The sequence below is a fragment of the Varanus komodoensis genome, unplaced genomic scaffold (assembly GCF_004798865.1).
Source record: "Varanus komodoensis strain SLA01 unplaced genomic scaffold, ASM479886v1 scaffold37, whole genome shotgun sequence".
Classification (NCBI taxonomy): Eukaryota; Metazoa; Chordata; class Lepidosauria; order Squamata; family Varanidae; genus Varanus; species Varanus komodoensis.
Window position 1 is genome coordinate 4,104,952 of NW_025335889.1, and position 19,761 is coordinate 4,124,712.

At 44.9% G+C, this 19,761-nt stretch overlaps 1 protein-coding gene across 2 annotated transcripts in view; it reads right to left on the bottom strand.

Annotated features, from left to right (window-relative positions):
* Nucleotides 1–19,761, bottom strand: part of RIMS4 (regulating synaptic membrane exocytosis 4) — an 87,311-nt gene that overhangs the window by 11,167 nt on the left and 56,383 nt on the right. The window contains exon 2 of one of the 2 annotated variants that reach the window (XM_044440316.1): nucleotides 11,382–11,520. In XM_044440316.1, coding sequence (XP_044296251.1) covers nucleotides 11,382–11,520 — 139 coding nt within the window. Of the gene's footprint in view, nucleotides 1–11,381; nucleotides 11,524–19,761 lie in introns of both variants that reach the window. The other variant, XM_044440315.1, reaches the window with a different exon arrangement.

The following is a 19,761-nucleotide window of genomic DNA, read 5'->3' on the forward strand; positions in this document are numbered from 1 at the left end:
GCATTAGTGTACCTGTGAAGGATCAACTTTAAAAAAAAAAATGTGCAATTTTCAGGGACAAAACTATTCAACATTAAAAGCAATCCCACCTGCTTTTATCTGAGGCTCTGAAAAATAAGATCGGATAAGATAAAGAACTAGTGACAGTCATTCCAAAGTGCTGTTTCAGCACTGGTGGAAGGGCAGGAATGGTGAGGTCATGAAATTGAGTGATGGGGATTTTCACTGCTCTTTCTATGTTTTAAATTACAGTAAAATACATTGAAAAGAGAGGGGAAATGTATAGGAAAAAGGATACCAAGGGATATTTCATAAATATAAAATATAATTTCAGTAGCTAACAAATTCACAAAAAGGCAGAGCAAGTTCACAAAAAGATGAAAATTTCACTGCTCTTGATAAGCAATGGGTGCTCCCAACAACCCATGATAAAATGACTATTTTGAGTTTGGCTCCATGACAGCCCAACATAGGACTAACAGCCCCTTGAAGAAGCTGCATGTCCTCAGGGTGTCTTGTTGAGAAATAAGCCACATCAGATTTGGACAACATAACAACAATGTTAAAGAGAAAATATTTTAGGGGAGTTATACTAACAGGCAAGCTAGACCTTGGCCTTGTCCAGTAGCATCAGCAGCAGAATATGCCTTGGGCTTATATTTAGAAACCAATTCTAAAACAGCTAATAGCAATATTAATAATAATAACAATCATCAACATCATCAACAACATTATCATCATCAAATGCACATTTGACAAATAAAAATCTAGTAGTGAGCAGAAACAGCAGCAGCAGCAGAAAAGTTAATCAAACAATTCACTGAAATAGTCTGACACATAATATAATCACACTGCATCTGTCGCGGTCTCCCTCATGCTTGTCTTGTGGCTAATCCAGCTTTGGTCATTCTGCTCTTCTGCTGTTTAATAAAGCTGGCGTATTTATAGCACCAGTGAATACCACCCCATGCTTTTTGTCTTTCCCTGCCATGCATACCTCGCCACCCATCATCCACATGCTCACAGGAACCACGGTACCCTGTTTCCCAGACTGACTCTTCCTTTTCCACCTTTTTCCACAGCCCCCCTCAACAAGACTTTACCCATAGTCTTGACCACCTTTTAAAATCCTATTTCAGAAATTAACAGTGGTCCAAATAGCCTAATGAGCAAAAGCAGATGTGGTGAAGGCCGCTTTGAAGAAAATCCCAAGTGGGAGTTGTTCCCCTCCGACCTGCCAATTGTGGCACATTAATATGCGGAAAGCATCTTCGCACAGCTAAGTTTAGGCAAACGTATCATTAATTTCTTTTCTTGTCCATGTGGAGATTGTGACCTCTTTTCAAATCTATTTTTAAAGTGCTTCCAAGATCTCGCATGCCAAGTGCCGCTACAGAGTGCCAAGCCACCGCTTTTATCCTACCAAGAGCCTCAAGGTTTTGCAGCTCTGTCTTCTTAGCTTCTGAAGCTCTCCAGCCCCAAAGGACTTTTGTTCCACGTCACCCAGCAATTCAATGTAACTAGAGTGGGGCAGAAGACCCCACACGGGCAGCAGGGATGCTAGAGAAATCCAGAGCAGACTCAAATGAGCTTGACTTTTTCCGAATCCAGCCTGTAGATTCTACAGTGGATCTGCTGTTCCTGAGTCAGTCAGAGTCTGTGAATTTACAGACTTCCTTTTAATTTTATACAAATGTATTAATAAGAAACTACATAAGGCTTTCTTTGAGGGTGAGCTTTCTCTATGATAGCCCCATCTTTGGAACAATCTCCAGTGAAAAAAAATAGATAAGCACATTTTAAAAGCCCTGCTGGATCCAGTCAACAGTCTAGCCCAACATCCTGTGTCTCACAATGGCCATCCAGATGCTTCTAGGAAAGCCTCACACAGGACAGGAGAGCAATAGTCCCTTCCTGCTGTATTCAGTGGCAAGAGGCCTCTATTAATGGAGACGGTGCATACAATCACCAGGGCTTGCAGTCATTGATAGGGTGCAATCCTATGCAAGCTTAGGCCGAAAAAGGCCTACAACAGGCCGGGGCATGCTGGGAGCTATAGGTCTTCATTCTGTGTAAACTCATAAGATTGCACTTTTATCTGTCATGAATTTGTCTGATTTACTTTTAAAGTCACCCAAGCTCTTCTAGGAATGGCATCTCTTCATTAATAAGAATAATATCTCTTTTGTTTGGTGCTTGAGATCATGGAAAGCACAGGTCCACCTTCAACCCTCTCATGGGTGGCAATAGCTGAAAAATTCATTGGGGTACAATTTCATTGTAAAGTTATCAAATCTACCTTTCCAGAACCTAAACATGAATCAGAACACACTTAGACATTGACATCTGTACTTTTCCAAAGTCTGCAGTACAGTTTGCTAATTGAAAAGTATGCACCAAAAATGCACACATTTAAAGGGTGCATACAAAAAATGTGTCTTTTTTGAAAAATGTGCACAAAAATGTTTTGTTGACTGGGAAATGCATACATTCAGGGAAAATGCACACAAACATATGTATGGATTTTCATGCAAACAAATTAAATCAATACTAAAATAAAATAAAATAATCATCTGATGTGGAAAGAGGCTGAAACAAAGGGAAAATAATGAGAACATGAGGCAGATCAAGCTTGGCATATTTGCTCACCTCTTCTCAAGAGAACTGACCCATGTAGAAACAGAAAGTATTTATGAATAAGAGTGAGGTAAGTAGAGTCACACAGAATCATCAAACTGAGCACAAAGGTGGGCAAGTATACCTTAGAGACCTGAAATATCAAAACACTTGCTGCTGGACTGACACCTCTGAGCTGTGAGAACACAAGCAAGAGGTGTACAAAGAAAGATTAGCTCAACCGTTCTTAGGTGAGGGGATGGACAGGCCTGTATCAGCTGCTGTCTGTGAGACATCAGTTAGCCACCAAGCCTGATGATCAGGCTGAACGGGAGTGAAGGGGCGGGGGAGCAAAACTTCCAACTAATCCTTAGAGGTGGGCCCAAAATGGCATCACCAGTGGGAGGAAAAATTGAAACGAGGTTCACAGGACATGACAACCCATCTTGCTTCAGATTGGCTTTTTGTGATGTTAGAACCTGGCACAGTTTCCTCAGTGTGGTTTGTCAACTCCACACACAAGCCAGCCTGAGAACCAATGTGCATGGAGCTTTTCAGCCTGGCTTGTTTTCAGTGTGGCTTGTTTTGATGTTTGAACCTGGTAGAGAACTTTGTGCACGTTTTGTCAGAAAGGGCTTCAGCATTGCCTGGCAAGAAGCTCCTTTGCAAGGGGCTTTGCAAAACAAGATCCAAACGTTAAAATTTTCTTTGGGTTCATTAATCTGTTGATCAGGTCTTGCCTACAGAGCTAGCAGATCCTGAATCAAATATAGGATTGCACTGGAAAGAAGAAATTTGGAATAGATTTCTTTCCTTTTCTTTGAAACTCTGCAGGCTGAAGGGTTTTCTTGACAGAGGACCCTGTTTGTTAATAAAATACTCATGATAAGAAATAAAAGTATGAGGCCTCTATTGTGCAAGTTGCATCAACCCGTCTGATGTGCCTTAAACGCAATAATTGCATCACCAGATTTGCTCAGAAACTGACTTTCCCCCATATTTGCTGGAATTAGGATGCCTGACTGATCACCTAGCAGAATAAATAGAGCAAATCATCTTTTACAATTGGATTAATGGGCTTTTTGTTCATCACTTCTACTCCTTAAAGAGGATTAGCCCTTGCAATTTCTGACACATTTAATATGGGCAGCTAAATGGACTTCCAGTGTCCCTTCTCCCTAGGCAGGGAGAAGGGACACTTTCTAGCAATATCATCCTTCTTCTTTCAAGTGTTCCTGAGCCGTTTTATCATCCATTTCTTGTGCTCAGATAGTCCGTGACAAACACATTGTGAATTATGAGAGTTCCTGCTCACTACTGTTGATGTCAGGGTGGATGCTGATATCAATCTGATCTGGATTCAGATCCAAACTGGTGGTCAGCAACAGGGTGCCCAGCAACACAAGAGGGCCCTTGGATAACTTTCTTGATGCCTGGCAAGATGCCCACCCCCTTCTGTCTTACTAGCTACTGAAATAACTTGAAATCAAAGGGAGGGGCTTCCACCTCTACATCTGCCTTGCCCATGAATGCCTCTGGGCCAGATATGGGCTCAGAAGCATTTCCTTGCCTAAAAGGGATGTTATGTGGTATAACCTAATCCTAACCCCTTTCTCAGCCCCGAGACTTCCAGATGTCTTGGGTTGGATGCAGCCTCTGAAAGGAGGCAGACACAGGCTGCCAAGGCAACTGCACTCTAATGACGCTGACGATGACATTGCATTTATATCTCACCCTTCCCTTTTTGCGAGGAATCCAAGCTCTCCTCCATGCCATGTTTACCCTCACAACAAGAACCCTTAGAGGCAGGTTAGGCTGGGCCCAAAGTCATCCAGCGAGCCTCATGGCTGAGTGTGGATTAGAACTGGGATCTCTCAGGTCCCCAGCCAACAATCTGAGCACCACAACACATTGGCTGGGAGAATTTCTGAAGTTCTAGTTCAAGAAGCACACGGGACCTGAAGCTGCTGTTCTCTTAGATCGTCTTTTGAGAAAGATGCCAGACCTCAAAATGGTGGCTCCACAGGTAACTGGGTGATGGTGGGGGAACAAGGGCTGACCTTTCCATAAGCTGGGGTGGATACCCTACCTCTGGCTGTGGAGCAGAAAGAATGGTGGAGTATAAGCTCTCCTCTGTGCCAGGAAGACCTCTGCAAGGGCTGCCGGGTGGGCGTGCCAGGCAGGTCAGTGCCACCAGGTGGGGGGATGCTCTAGGCGGCTCTGCTGGAAGCCATTCTCTCATGAAAGCATTTGACCCAGCGGGAAAGCAGAGCTCACTGGAACTGCCACTTCTCAGCACAACAGTGGGTGCTCCAGAGAGCCTTGCCAGCCCCACTCTTCCACAGATCCAAATGCTGGCCACAGGGAATGAGTGGAAAGTGGGGCTCGCCAGAGCTGGCAGTCTCTAGCATGCAGTAAGGATTCTTGCAGGGTGAACTGCTGGGTGGAAGAACTCTAAAGCATGCATCAGCCATAACAAGGCCATTCGTCTGAATCTTCAGCATCCCAGCCAAGCCCACATGCTTGTCTCTGAGGAGGCCGTTCTGCAGAGCCAGGACTTGTGGGAAGGCCTGTATGTTTGCAGCAGGAGCTGCAACAGTGGCAAGGGAGGGTGTTGGCAGGATACACAGCAGAGGTGCAAACGTACTCTCCTGATTCAGGTGGCAAGAAATTTGGGCCATCTCAAGGACAATACACTCTAAGAATGACTATAGCCTGATAGATGGTCTGTCCATCTCAGCTTTAAAACAAACAAGTGCAAAGATAAATAAATCACCAGAGCATCTATTGCTTTACTGCTTGGGAAGGAAGCCTCTCTGTTTGTTGTTGTGTGCGGTCTAGTCATCTCCAATGTATGGCCACCTTATGAGTGAAAGCCTTCCAAAACGTCCAGTCCATGACAGCTCCATTCAGCACTTTCAAGTTCAAGGATGTGGCTTCCTTTATGGAATCCATAATCCATCTCATATTTAGTCTTCCCTTTCATCTTCTGCCTTTGACTTTCCTTAGCATGATTGTCCTGCCTTCTCATGATGTGTTCAAAATGTGACAGCCACAGTTTTGTCATTTTTGCTTATAGGGGAAGCTGTGGCTGGATTTGATCAAGGCCAATTCATTTATCTTTCTGTCAGTCCAGGGTATTTGCAAAGTTCTCATCCAACACCATGTTTAAAACACATCAATCATCAATTTTATTCTTGTCAGCTTTCTTCACTGGCCAGCTTTCACACCCATACATTGTGATTGGCAATACAATAGTTTGGATGACCTTGACCTTGGTCTCCAGGAAAAGGGCCTCAGACTTGATGATCTAGCTCCTTCATTGCCTCTTTGTAGCTACAGCTAATATGCAGAATTGTTTATAGGGAAAGTTCACTGAGTGACTTGGGCTAGTCATGGACTCTAAGCTCTCCCTCCACAAAGCCTCTGGGCCATGGGTTGGCCTAGAAATGCAATAAATAAATAAGTAAATAAATAAATAAGGCTAAGCTCCCTCACAAGGTTGTTGTTATAGGGAGCAAATCGAGGAGGAGACTATTGTAAGCCACCTCTGGTTTCTTGAGGATGGATGGATGGACGGAAGGAAGGTGGGGTATACATACAATAGGCACTCAACCACAGGCTCGCCATTAGAGGTAACGGTGTCTCAGGTTCACACGTAAGGATGAACCAAGCAGAGTAGCAGGAAATTTGCCACCCTTCTCAGTGGAGTGGAGAAACATCCTCACATAACGCCACAGCGCCAGCCTCTTGGGAAGCAGCAAGAGAACATTTTGTTTTATGAGCTGAAATAAAACTGAAAGAGGGAAGGCACAGCAAATTGACAATGTGTCCTTGCAGAACATGTTTCTGACTTTCTCACATCAACCAGGAGTTCACCTTCCCTGCTCCTCCTGCAGTCACTGCCTGCTGAGCTATTCTGAAGTTAGAAAGTCGCTGTAGATTCTGCAACCTCATCATCTTCCTGGTCATCAGCAGAAAACAAGAAAGCCTCCAGGTGCCTCCACCCTGGGCTGCAGCAGCCAACAATATTGTCTTCTGGGGCCACAGACGCTAATTCATCTCCCCCAAGAAAGCCAGTTGCCAGGGACAATTACATTAAACTTCATTAACCTGACACATCTTGCATATTCTACTATATAATATACTGGCAGAATCCTTAAATGGCCAGGAATTCTGATGTTAGCAAACCTGCTTCTTGTTCTTTAATGCCAGAGCTCAGTCCTAGATTGTAAGATTTGGGGGAGTAATGCAAAGCTCAGCTATACTGCTGGAAATTGCAGGAAAATAGGCTGGGCAGGTGTTGTATTAATATATGTGTGATAACTTCCTGCACTATAAAGTATTCTGATTTATGTGTGGGTTCAGGGATGCTTCCAGATGGAGGGGTCCCCATGCTGCCCATGAGCAGGGTTTGTGTAGCTCTCAGCTTTCTTTGCTCAATGAATTTTCTGCAGTAAGGCAAAAGGAGGGAAGAAGCAGTGAGAAGACAGGGAAAGCTGATGGCTGGGAAATGGTGCTATCAAGACCCTCTCTAAAATGCTGTGAATCCGGCAGGGTGATAGTGCAAAACAGGCCTAGTTGGTGCGCAGTTTCAGAAACAGGCATGAGGCAGATGCATGCAGTCAAGACTTAAGACAACAGCTGGCTGGGGATGATGGGAACTGCAGATCTACACATTTGGAAGGTGTCAGGTTGGAGAGGCTGAACTACTACCTGACTTGATGTCCTTCAGATGTATTGGAGGACAATTCCCAGCATCCCAACCGTAGGTGACACAGAGGGCATGCCTAGCAGAAGGGCCAGAATGGAACTCAGCCCTGAAGATAAAAAATATCGCTCCATTTTTTTAAAGCCACCAGAGAAGGGAACCCATCAGACTTCCTGGGAGAGCCCAGTCCACAGACAGGGCATCATGCAGCAGGCAACAAGGCAAAATCTCGGCTGGCCATGTGGCCAGCCGATAAAAGAAATCTAACTGGGCCAGCCCCTGTATGTAGGAGTTCCATGCACATACATCAACATGAGTTGGCTGAATGTATGGATGGTGGGGGCAGAGTGCCACAACTTCCTTCAGGTCTTCTTTTGAGCCATGGGAAGAAGTGCATCTGACACCCCCCCCCCCCCCGCCCACTAAATCAATCTGGTTAGAGGCAAATAACCCATTCAGATGACCTGTTTCCTGGCCATCTAAGGCATTATAGGTAATAGTCAGTTATTTGCATAGGGCTTGGAAATGAGCAGCCAGCCGGTGCATCTTGAGCAAAACTGGAGTTACAGGATTCTTAAAGCAAACACCAGACAACATGCTGGGTGTCACAGTTTGCACTAACAAAAGTTTCTGATAATTTTTCAAAGGCAACACCATGTAGAGACACTGTGGTGATCTAATCTGGATTCATACTGATTTTCTACAACCCACAATTTGGAAATCAGAAGCTGCTGTGGCAAGATGCAGGAACTGTAGTAAACATAAGGCATGATAAGCTTCAGTGCTGATGCAATACTAAGCCATGACTGTAGCTGACAAGGGAAAGCAGTGGGCAAACTCATGCTTGGCAGCAAAAAGAGGAGGGAGTGCATATTACTGAGGCTGGCTCCCAATTTGTAAGCCAATCTGAACCTCCACCCTGCCCCATCCTTGCATGATATCCCAGGAGATGGAGAGACGTTCGCTTCATGACAGCCAGCCTCCAGGGGCCGTGCTCTCAGCTGAAAGCAATTTGACTTCTTGCTAGCCTCCTTAGCCTTCTGCTCTCCTGAGAGGTGAGCCATCTTCCTAATTTGCAGGCTCATCAAGATGAGCGAGCAGCAGCAACCTCCCCTGCTCAGAGGCTAGCAAAGGTTTGGTCATCTCAATCAATACGTGTAATCAGAAGACAATGGTTGGGGAGGGAGCGACTTCTCAGGAATTGAAATGTGGAAGTGTAAAGATACATTATCTCTTCTCCCTGATCAACATCAGCATGTAATAACGCGGATTCTGAACACTGCACTTTCAGCCACCAGTTATGAATTACTTGGTGGCATACAAAATATGCTACTCTTGAAAGAAATAACATTCTGTGCCCACCTCCAGATGTTTTGGACTACAGCTCCCATTAGCCCTAGCCAGCATAGTCAGGTAGTCCACGATGATGGGAGCTGTCATCCAAAGCATCTGAAGGACACCACATTAGAGAAGCTGTAACATCCCAATATTGCTTTCCGTGGTATCTACCTGGCCAGCTGGTACTAAGAGTGGGAGCTGGTAACCACATTGCTTCCACACCACATCATTTTAGCACCGTTGGAGCTTAAACTGGGATTACAGTGAGGTTCCACACAAACTATATTATTCAACAATAGACCAACCCTTGTGAGGCAAAAACATTCCAAACAAGTATTAATTAAAGCACCATAATTGTGGGTTAAGCCAATTGTGTTGCTTCATGGTGAGTGTGGGTGGAGGATTAGTGGCGAATAGTCTGTTCACAGCCCCTTGAATAGCCTTCTTTAATGGCACACATGAAAAGGACTAGGATGGTTATATAAGATTTTCTGCTTCAGGAGACCAAGCAAAATTCTGGGGAGCGGAAGGGGAATAAACCTAAGGGCTCACATCTCAGAGTTTTCACAATCTGTCAATTTCTACCCCAAGATATTATTGGGCAACTGAGAGGCCAGGATAGGTAACTGGATTTGGGAACCTGAAAGCTTCCACAAATAGCTGGGGGCAGCACTGCTTGTTTACTGCTTAACAAGGTCAGTAGTTCTTCCAGCACATTAAGAACATTAGAGCTATACTGGATCAGTCCAAGTTCTTGTCTTATCCAGGTTTTTGGTAAAATGTCCAAGGTTGGTACCTCCTTCCCTGCCAAAGGACATTCTAGCAGAATTTTAAAATGTCTCCACTTGCACAAGTATGAATTTCCACAGTTGTGCAAGTACAGTTCAAAAAGATAAAAAAGAGCAAACAAAACCAATTTGGGCACACTGTTTGTTCATTTTATTTAAATAGTCCACCAGCCATTGCCAGGTGCTGCCTGGGAACATTGAAGGGCTGTCAGTGGCTATCAAAACAGGGATTGTGAAAGCTGGATGTCAACCCAGCTTTTGTGATCTCAGAAAATAAAAAATGACCTAGTGCAAAGAAGCCACAGCGAACCAATATTGGTTCAGAATTGCAGTGAGGAGGGCAGTAAACCAGTGCCAGCCACCTCTAATGCATAGTCTGCCTGACCTGACCCTGACCGGCTTGTTGCCCTCATACAAGAATCCCTGTGGGAAACATTTTAGGTTTGAGTTTGCACAATGGGTTCTTGTGTCATGCAAACCAAGGCAATCCCCTTTCACTGAAAATTATGCATTTGTTCTGCTGCCCAGGTGTGACGCATCAGCTGCCTCTTCTTATGGAAATTGCTAGCACCCTCACCTGGCTTGATGTTCAAGGCATCACTATATTAGCTTGGAAGTGTGGAATGCTGGAACATGTGAAAGCTTCCCTTTCCTTATCCTAAGAGAACAGTTGCATGCTGATAACTTCAACAAGTTTAGGATTCTGAAGCGGAACCTCTTTTTACCTAGGTGCTATTATTCTTTTGGGATCATGCCATTGCCCTTCCCGCTCCCCTTTTCCAATCAACCTAAACATGAAAGCAGCCAAGCTGTGCAGTGATGCTGCACAGACCATCCAGGATATGTGTACCTCTTTCCCAAGAGGTTGAGCTGTAGAAACCTAAAGAAAAGAACTGCAGTTGGCATGGAAAAGGTTGCCTTCTGCACTGCTAAAGGGACAATTTTTTACCTGTAATCCTCCGGAGTTTCTAATACAGGCAAAGAACAGAGATCCATTACTACAATTCCAGAATTTTGCTGGAGGCAGGTTTTCATGAAGGACATAAATTTCATTACAATTCCAGTGTGGCGGCACATCTATCTCTGAAGCAGTGCAGTGATATTAATGATGATTCAGATGAATATGATTGTTAGGATGACGCTGGTAGTGAGGGTGGTGCTGATAATGCTCCTGGTAGGACCTCTAGCATGGAATCCTCAAAGTCACCTTTGGATACCTTTTAGAGCAGGAATGCAGAACCTCTGGCCTGGGAGCCAAATCCATCCCTCCTGGGTCCCTAAGCCAATTCTCTGGGGGCCTCCAGAAACTACATCCCTGTCCCCTTGGCCTCTCCCTCTTTCTACCAACATCCAGTTTCCTTGCTTTTGTGCACTTTCCCCCATTCTACAAGGCTGAAACACATCTCCTAAGGTGTGCTTACTGCCAAAAAGAATTTTAAGCTACAATATACAATGTTTGCATTTTTGTTCCCACCCCTTTCACCTTTGGCCTGGCCCCATAACCACTGAGATGTGGCTCTCAAGAACTCAGAATGGGAACCTGGCCCTTGTGCTGCAGGGGATTGCCAACCACTGATCCATTGAAGGGACAATGTATTTATGGCACAGATCAAGCTGAGGACATTGCATCATACACTAGATTTTAGAGTGTTCCCTGAATGATAAGCCTAGATGGAGATTCTTGGGATGTCTGACTGTACAATGGGTGACTGGCCAATGGGAAAGAATAATGTGATGCCTGCTTGCTGATAATAGCTCTGTATTTAGTGGACTGGGCGATATAACTTGTCAGAGGTGCTAAAAAGGGTTGCCAGGAGCATTTGCTTGCCAAGCAGCTAGTTTTGTGTGTTGGGGTATGTGGGGGAGGAAAAAGCACGTACTCATCCGAAATGTTATGGGTAGAATCCTGTTCCCCATTTCTAACTTACTTTCCTTCAGATCCATAGCTGTTCATGCTTTCTTCAATAGATTCATGGCTGGCTTGTCGGATTGTCCGGCTTGGCATTTCAACAGCCAGACCCGTTTCCGTGCTGCGCTGGATAGCACCTTTGAGTTTCCGGCCATCTCCTTCTAAAGCAAAGAGGGAGAGAAATGTGGGAGGCAGGAAGGGTGGGAAAGAGAGAAAGGCAAGGAAAGGGATTAGGCATTTAGATGTGGTCTGGATGCACACAGCAATGAAATACGAGGCAGAAACAGCATAACGGGGAAGCTGTACCTGGACATCTGGAACCTAGGATGGCACTAGAGCCTGGGAACTACAGGCAATGAAGTCCTTCAGGCATAGCAGGAAGGGAGGGGAAGTGATCCCACATATCATTTTGCTTCTCGAAAGGAGTCTTCAAAGTGCTTTACCATGAGCATAACTCAAACTGAGCAAACTCTCTTAAAATGCTTCACAGAGAATCACACAGTAAGCTCATGAAACCCAATCATTGCTACTCTAATTCTAACATGCATTCCAACAAAATGTCAGAGAAGTACTGGGCTCCACAGGTTAGTTAGTGTCATCCCATGATCCACATCCACGCATGATTCTTCCTTGATCTGGCATGTGTGGGGGAAGCTCTACACAAGGGGTGTTGAACCTCAGGTCTGAGGCCAAATCTGACCATCCGAACATCCCAGTGTATCCTAACACTGACCCTCTGGAGTTCCCGAAGAACATGGTCTTGCCCCTCATCCCAGCCCATTTCCCCAACTGCTGAATATTTGTTGGTACCCTGGCTTTTGGACAGTCTCCTCCACCACTCCTGAAAGGCTGAAATGCTTCTCCTAAGATTTAATTGCTTACTGTAGAAGTTTTAGGCTGGTACTGCTGGTACTGGGGAATTTGGGGACCTACCCCTTTCGCCAGTGCACCACTGCAATGAAGCACCCGCCTGAATTTTCACCATGGGCTGAAAGAATTTTTGCACCCCTGCAGAGATTCCTTTCCCTTGCCTAAAAGAACTGAACTGTATTTTGGAAAGTGTGCAGGAGCCCTTCTCATAAGAATATAAGAAGATCCACACTGAATCTTCTAGGATCCATCTAGTCCAGCACTCTGTTCATGCAGCGGCCAATCAGCTACGTAACAACACCCTCCTTCCCATGTGTCTCTGCAATAGTACACATACTGCCTCTGTTACTGTAAGGCACACATGAGGACTAGTAGCCATAAGCAGCCTTCTCCTCCATAAATGTGTCCATTCCCCTTTTGCCTGTTCTCACTGCATTGCATTGCATTGCATTGCATTGCATTGCATTGCATTGCATTGCATTGCATTTTAAAGCCATCCAGACTGGTAGCCAGCATTACATCTTCAGGAAGTGCAGTTCTCATGTGCTGAATCTGTAAGTGTTGTGCAGGAGTAGGGTATTGTTGCTGGGTGCATGGGAGGAAGGCATAGGCCATGCAGCCCCCACACTGGTGATCTTAGAATGTGTGGCCAGTCAGCAAACACTTCTCCCTCCCTCCCTCCCTCTCTGAGCTTATGAAAGCTGCTCTCCAAATTCTCAGTTCTACATCTCTTTAACTGGAGATGTTGGGGATTGACCCCAAAGCCTTGTATATGCGAGGCACATGCTCAAACTCTAAGCCGTGGCCTTTCCTGCTCAGGAGACTGCTTCATCAAGCGAATAAGCTCTCCTATATCTTTGCATCCCTCAAGGATATTTCGAATCCAGTCTTCTAATAAGGCAGAGAGCCACCTGGTGCTTGTTCAGTTGAACTTGTAGTCTGCATGTTAGTTCGGAACGCTTCCATTGTGCTCGATCCAGAGATGATGCTTAATGGTATATCTGAATGTTCCATTTTCATCTAAACATGCAGTTCTGGATGAGGGTGACTTTTGGCTCAGACACACACTGGCACACATTGATTGCATTTTAAATAAGATGCTACTCAACGGTAGAACTGAGGCTATTCTTGCACATACTGTTAGACAGGAGTGCATGGCAAAACCAGGTGTTTCCTGCGTGCACTCAGCAAAAACTATCTGTATGCACTGAGAGTACACAGCCACCCTCAGTCTAATCAGCATTGCCCAGCTAAATGCTTTAGCTGATGCATCATCAGAGCAAATAATAGCATGCATACAATGATGCAGTGGAGCCAGGACTCACAGCGTAGAAACACCCATACTTTAATTAGCAGGAACCTTGACATCGCCTGCTACCCCTCCCAGACTTCCTTGTTCCTCCTGAGTTTTAGTTTGTGGACTTTGAGATAAGTTGTTTCTCCTTAGCATTTGGAAAGAAACTCTTGGAAAATCTTGAGCAGGCAGGCCTATGCTATTTGGGGACATGTTGGATTTGTTTCCATGATCACAGAGGGAAAATCAGCCATAATGCCTGTCATAAGCGGCACGTGCCTGTTGCAACTGGCTGAATTAGCATAATTAGTTTTGCCATGCTATCTGGCAGTGACTGGGGTGGCTTACCTTAGAACAACAAGCCGTGGGTTTCAGGGTGGTTTGTAAACCACTCCAGCCACCATCCTTTTTGGGTTCAGCTGTCACAACATGCAAGGTAATTGTTCTAATTAGGTAGCTCTCAACCAGCACATATTGGGAGGGAAAATTAGCCATAGTGGCTCATTTCTTTTCTGTGTGGGTGCAAGCCCAGTCATTGTGACCCTCTCCTTTCCATCTCATGAATTTTCAGGTTTCTCCAGCTAAAGTCCAATAGGCTCACCACTGCATTACCCTTTGCCTGCTTGACTTAAGTTCCTCCTAATGAATATTATGCTAAGTACCGCTGCTCTTTGGTGTGTGTATGTACACACAAACAGCTCAACACATTTTTGGATGCTGTTTGGGACCTCCTTCAGGACCTGCCTGTGGGAATGAATGAGTGCCTGCACTTCACATTTACACGACACCACGGAAGACTGACAAACCGAGCTATTTGTTGAAGTGAAATGGTTCATTCAGAGGCACAATCATCATAACTGAGCTAAGAGCCCACATGCAGTTTCCAGAATTGTACACAATCCTGCTGAAATGAACATTCATGAGATTCATTCAATCTCCCTCATTCAAAACCAGCACATTACACAGACGTGCATGTTTGGTTGGTGAAAGAGACGTCACTTTTTAAATCTGATGAAGGGAGACCCATGAGACCATGTAAATGTCACCTCTAAACCGTAATCCTAGTTCACTCGCATAACAGCTGAGCTGGCAAAGCAGTCTCAGGCCTTCACCATTTCAGAAAGCAAGTGGAGGATCCATCAACTGACCATTCCCCTATGCAATATTGCTGTTGCATTGATGTTTTTAATCCTTTAATTGTTTTAATGGGTTTTAATGTGCTGGGGTGTGTGTGTGTGTTTAATATGTCATAAGCTGCCTAGGAAGGTTTTTTGGCAGTTATCGGTGGCCTATAACTATGTGAATAAATAAATACATACATGCATACATACAATCCCTGAACATACAGAATAAGCACATCAGTGCGAGCATTCAGGGGACTTCCTCAACATGGCACCCTTTACAAGTGGACTTCCCTGTCCCTTCCCGTAGCAGCCCCTCCAGCCTGCTAAAAATGTTGCACACAGAAGCAGGAGACTGAGCTATGGAGGATCTCCAAACAGCAGGCAGAGGGAATTGGCTAGAGCAGAACCCTTCCACTTGCCAAAGGTCACTTTCCCTTGTAGATGGCAGGTTCTGCATAAAGTCCAACATTTTTTGAAGGACAACTCCTATCAATCTCAGGCAGCATGGACGGTGGCCGGGGATGATGAGAATTATAGTACAAACCTTGAGGCGGGGAAAAGTTGACTTTGGGGGAAAGTGTCTATCATCTGGTTTTCTGTGTATTGGGAGCTATATGAAGGACCTAAGATCTTCCAGCTGCAAAGTCCAGAACCAGTTTGACCACCTTGATTATGTTTGTGTGAGCTTCCTTTGGAGACCAGTTATGAAAGCTGTCGTATGAATTTTGACATTTGATCCATGAGTGAATTCTCTGTGGCTGATCTTTAGTGGTGGAAACCATGGAATTCTTTGTCCTGGGAATCTTGGCTGGCCTCCTCTCTTGTGTTGCTTTGCGGCAATACACTGTCCAGTTCAGGCAGACAAAACTTACTTTATCAGACAGATATATTTTTATCCAGTGCATCTGCCTTTGTTTTTATTCTATCATGGGGTCATGTGAATGCATTCAGGAGTATTGATTTTATGGTTGAGTTTGTGTGCTGCTGGCCACCTTGAGTGGTGCACAGGTACAAGAAGGGTGGGATGCACATTTTTGCATTGGAAGAGCCAATCTTGCAAATAAAGGATCCCACTCCATGTCCTGCCTGAAATACATTCCAGTGGCATGAATAATTTTGACACCACATATTCCATTTCTTGAAGAACTAGCCTTCAGAAGCCAACCCTCTGAAATTAATGGTTTCTATTTTCATCATCTGTTCTCGCAGCCCATATTGCTTAGAATAAATTATGTTATATAATGAATATATAATGAATACCATTAACACTAATTGCTTTGGCTGACGTCGGGAAGGCAAGACATTTCAGCTGACATGCAATACTTAAACCATAATGCTGACAAAGGGCTGCAAAATTCTTTTAATGAATTAGGATGTTGAACTCGGTTCAAAATGTACCCTACCATTAGAACACACTATTCTTTTATTTCTTTGGATGAGTTTGCAGATCATGCTAAGCCACTTTGCAAAATGGTTTGCACAGCAACTCAAGGTACGGCCAGTAGAAGATGGGGCTTCTCCTGGCTTGTTCTTCCACTATTCCCCTCTCAGTCCTTCAGCCAGTATCCCAGCAGCAGACTTCATCTTGTCTCCTCCTCCTCCTCCTCCTCACACTAATCATTCCTTGCTTTGCTCACTGCTGGGTTTTTTGTTCAGGATTTTTTTTGCTCAGAAATGCAGCTGGGATCGTGTTTTTCATTATATTTGTCCTCTGGGAATTGCACAACTAAATTTGCATTGTTTTTCTTTTGCAAGCATACAAGTACAGTCTTATGGTAACAGGTTGACAAGGCAAGGCTGCATATAGGCTAATTTGTGCAGGATGCCAGGGACCCATTTTCAAGTTGTCAGCAGAACAACATCAGTAAAAGTTGGCCGGGGGGGGGGGAAGGGGGGACAGAAAAAGAAGGTGCACCACAGGCAGAGGAACACTGCCTCTCCTTTGCAATGCAGTCCTCTTGCTTTTAAGTGCTGAATTGGCACTTCTCAGTGACCTTCAGCATCCAGCTGGTCCAAAAATGGGAATCAACCAGAGCAGTTCTTCAAAGTGCAGCGTTTTTCTTTCCATTTACTTCTTAGCCTTTACGTTTGCATATATTTCTACATTTTTACAGCACTGTCAGGAAACAGCAACATTAATACAAAAATAAAGTATCCTGCTGACAAACCCTTCTTCCCTTTCCCTCTTCCTGTGTGTAATGGCCAGTGGAAGAAAAAATACCACCCTCTGTAACTGCTTTACTCACCCACCTTGCTGAGTGGACTTCAGACAAGCAGAAGAGGGAGAGAAGAATGAATGCGGTGCGTGCTTTTCTGGCTCCAGAGGCCCTCATCTCAATAAAGGTTCAGAATTCAAGAGAATTTAAGGCCTTCCCATATGATTACTGAAATGCAGATCTATTAAATAATCTGTGTTATATAAAATACCAAACCCCAAACCTGTTCCTGCTATACACACTTTTCACTGAATTTGGGCATGCCACCCTGCTTTCCCCACCACCTTCCTCTTCTCCAGAGGTTTTGGACTACAACTCCAAGCATTCCTGAGCATTGACCATATTGGTTGAGGCTGATGGGAGCCAAGGTCCAATTTGAAGCCTCCAAGTCAGGGAAGAGGGAATATCCGCAATCCCAAACATTTCAAGACTGCATTGTTGGGAAACGGTGACCATTCTTCCCTTAACTTGGAGCACCCAGTGCTTTAGCAGCTGCAATGCAAAGCACAACTCTGAAGCGTTCACAGGCACCTGTCTGACAGTGACTGGGTTGAGACAACATCACAAACCCTAGTGAGCACCTACAATTCACAGCCCAACAACAAATCATGAGTTCTTTTCATAGGTTCTTTGCAATCAGCAAGTCTTGGCTTGTTATCACAGCTGTGTTCAGGCAGCACGATAACCCACATTTCAGCAATAAACTACAGTGCAACCTTTATTTAAACGATACCCAATCCTCAAGTGTGGCTTATTGTGTTGCTGGAAACCGATCACCAGCTTGTTGTCACTGGCAGCATGGGAACACCTCCAGCCATGCCCACAGTCCCTCTGCCAGTGCCAATGCTAATTCTCAGTTTATGCATGGTGAAAGCAACATTAGGAGCTGTGTGCAAACCTCGAAGTAGCATCTGGGTTCATGCTCCACCTCCCATATTATCTGTTCCACACATGGTTCCAGAAGATAAAAGCCATGACCTGGCCCAGCTGCTCCTCCTGCATTCCCCATCTAGCTTCTGGTGCTTCATTCTAACCCTGCCAGATGGGACACAGAGAGGCAGCAGACTGACAGATACACAGAAAATGCTCCCAGGCCCCTCTGGTGCTGGGCTGCCTCTATTTACAAAGCACCACTGTTGCATAACAGGCCACCGTGGCCCCCATTGCTGATACCGCAGTACCAAAGAAGAGATTTGAGAAATCTCATCAGCTGACACTTTGGATCAGAGCAGGCAGAACATCCTAAGCCATGAGTCCAACACAATATTTTGGGAGGCTTCCCAAAACTGGATGTGGGTAGATTTGTAGTCCTGCCATGTCATCTCAGCTGTCTGCTTGAATTTGTGCCTTGCGGGATGGAAGGATATAAAGGTGGAGGCACAGACAGCCTGCAAAATGCTTTTGCTTTCATCTCCTGGCTTTTGAAGCAATCACTTGCCATCGGGGGTTGGGGGTGCAGATGGGCAGGGAACTTAAAGCCATTGCTATAAAACAGTTACTTAAAAATGAAAAACCTAACACTTTCTGAATTTCCTGTGGAAAGGATCTTTACCTTCCAGGGCTTCCATTCATTATTTTCTCCTTCATCTTGAATGCTGTACCCAGGATTTTCTGGGACCTGTCCATGCAATCTATTATGGGTCACTCTAGGTCATGCTGATGGGCCAGGTGAGGCAACATAAACTGACTGTGTGTGTACCATCCAAGGGCTTGCCATGCAAGCAATTTGGTGCTTAGTGCAGAATGTGGCAGGTTCAAACTCCCTCCCTCCTTCCTTCCTTCCTTCCTTCCTTCCTTCCTTCCTTCCTTCCTTCCTTCCTTGCTGCCTTCCACAAAGTTTCCAAATCACTGTTGTCGAGAAATCAGAAAAGCTGTTGATAATATCTGGAGAAGAAAAGGAGGAATGGGAGGGTTTTCCAGAGGTGAGAGATGAACCATAAATGACTTGGATACCTCCTTCTCCTTTCCCGTTGAGTGCTGTCATTTGTTCATAATGCTTATGGACTCTTCCTATTTCAGGGGCTCTGATCATTATTAATGAAAATTTGTTACAGTGCTTCTGTATATATTCTGCTCATATATCAACCAGTGTTTAAACAGAGGCCCAGGAAATAAATAAATGAAAGGGTTGGGTGGCAATAAAAAGCAATAGCGAGCATGCTTCCCTTTCTCCAACCTAAGAGGAGCAGCCTGTTTCATAAAAATGTAACGATGGCACAGATTTGCCTTTCATACTCCCTCTGAAAACTGGAGTGGCTGTTCTCGAGAAAATTAAGTGGCTATAATGATCACTGGGCTTTATTGATGACTTTTGCAGCTTCATTTCTGATTCGTTGAATTGTTTGCCTAGATAATTAATGATGGGCTTATATGGTACTTATTTTGGGTGCATTTTATTTTATTGATTATAGTTGTATCCCACCTTTTCTCCTGTCAGGAGCCCAACACAGCTGAGACTACCTTCCTTCTTCTTTCCATTTTATCCTCACAGTAGCCCTGTGAGGTGGCCTAGGGTGGGAGTCAGTGGCTGGCCCACCATCACCCAGTGAACTCCATGGCAGAGAGGAGGGCCATCTGTCACCTTAGGACTCTGGCCTAATTTCCTGAGTCCTCTGCAGGTAAAGTCTCCAGTGCCCTTCGTCATCCACTGATGGAGTAAAGGACCCAACCCTCTTGACTCCAGCAGGCTTGGCCACTGGCTCCTATCCACGAAACCTCAGGCTCTACTGGTCAGAGGTTCACCACAGCCTTCTCCATTCTCTGCTGCCATCCCATTTGGATGATAAGGAAGGCTGAGCACCAAAGAATTGAGACCTTTGAATTGTGGTGCTGGAGAAGACGCCTGTGAGTCCCTTGGACCGCAAGGCGATCAAACCAGTCAGTCCTAGGGGAGAT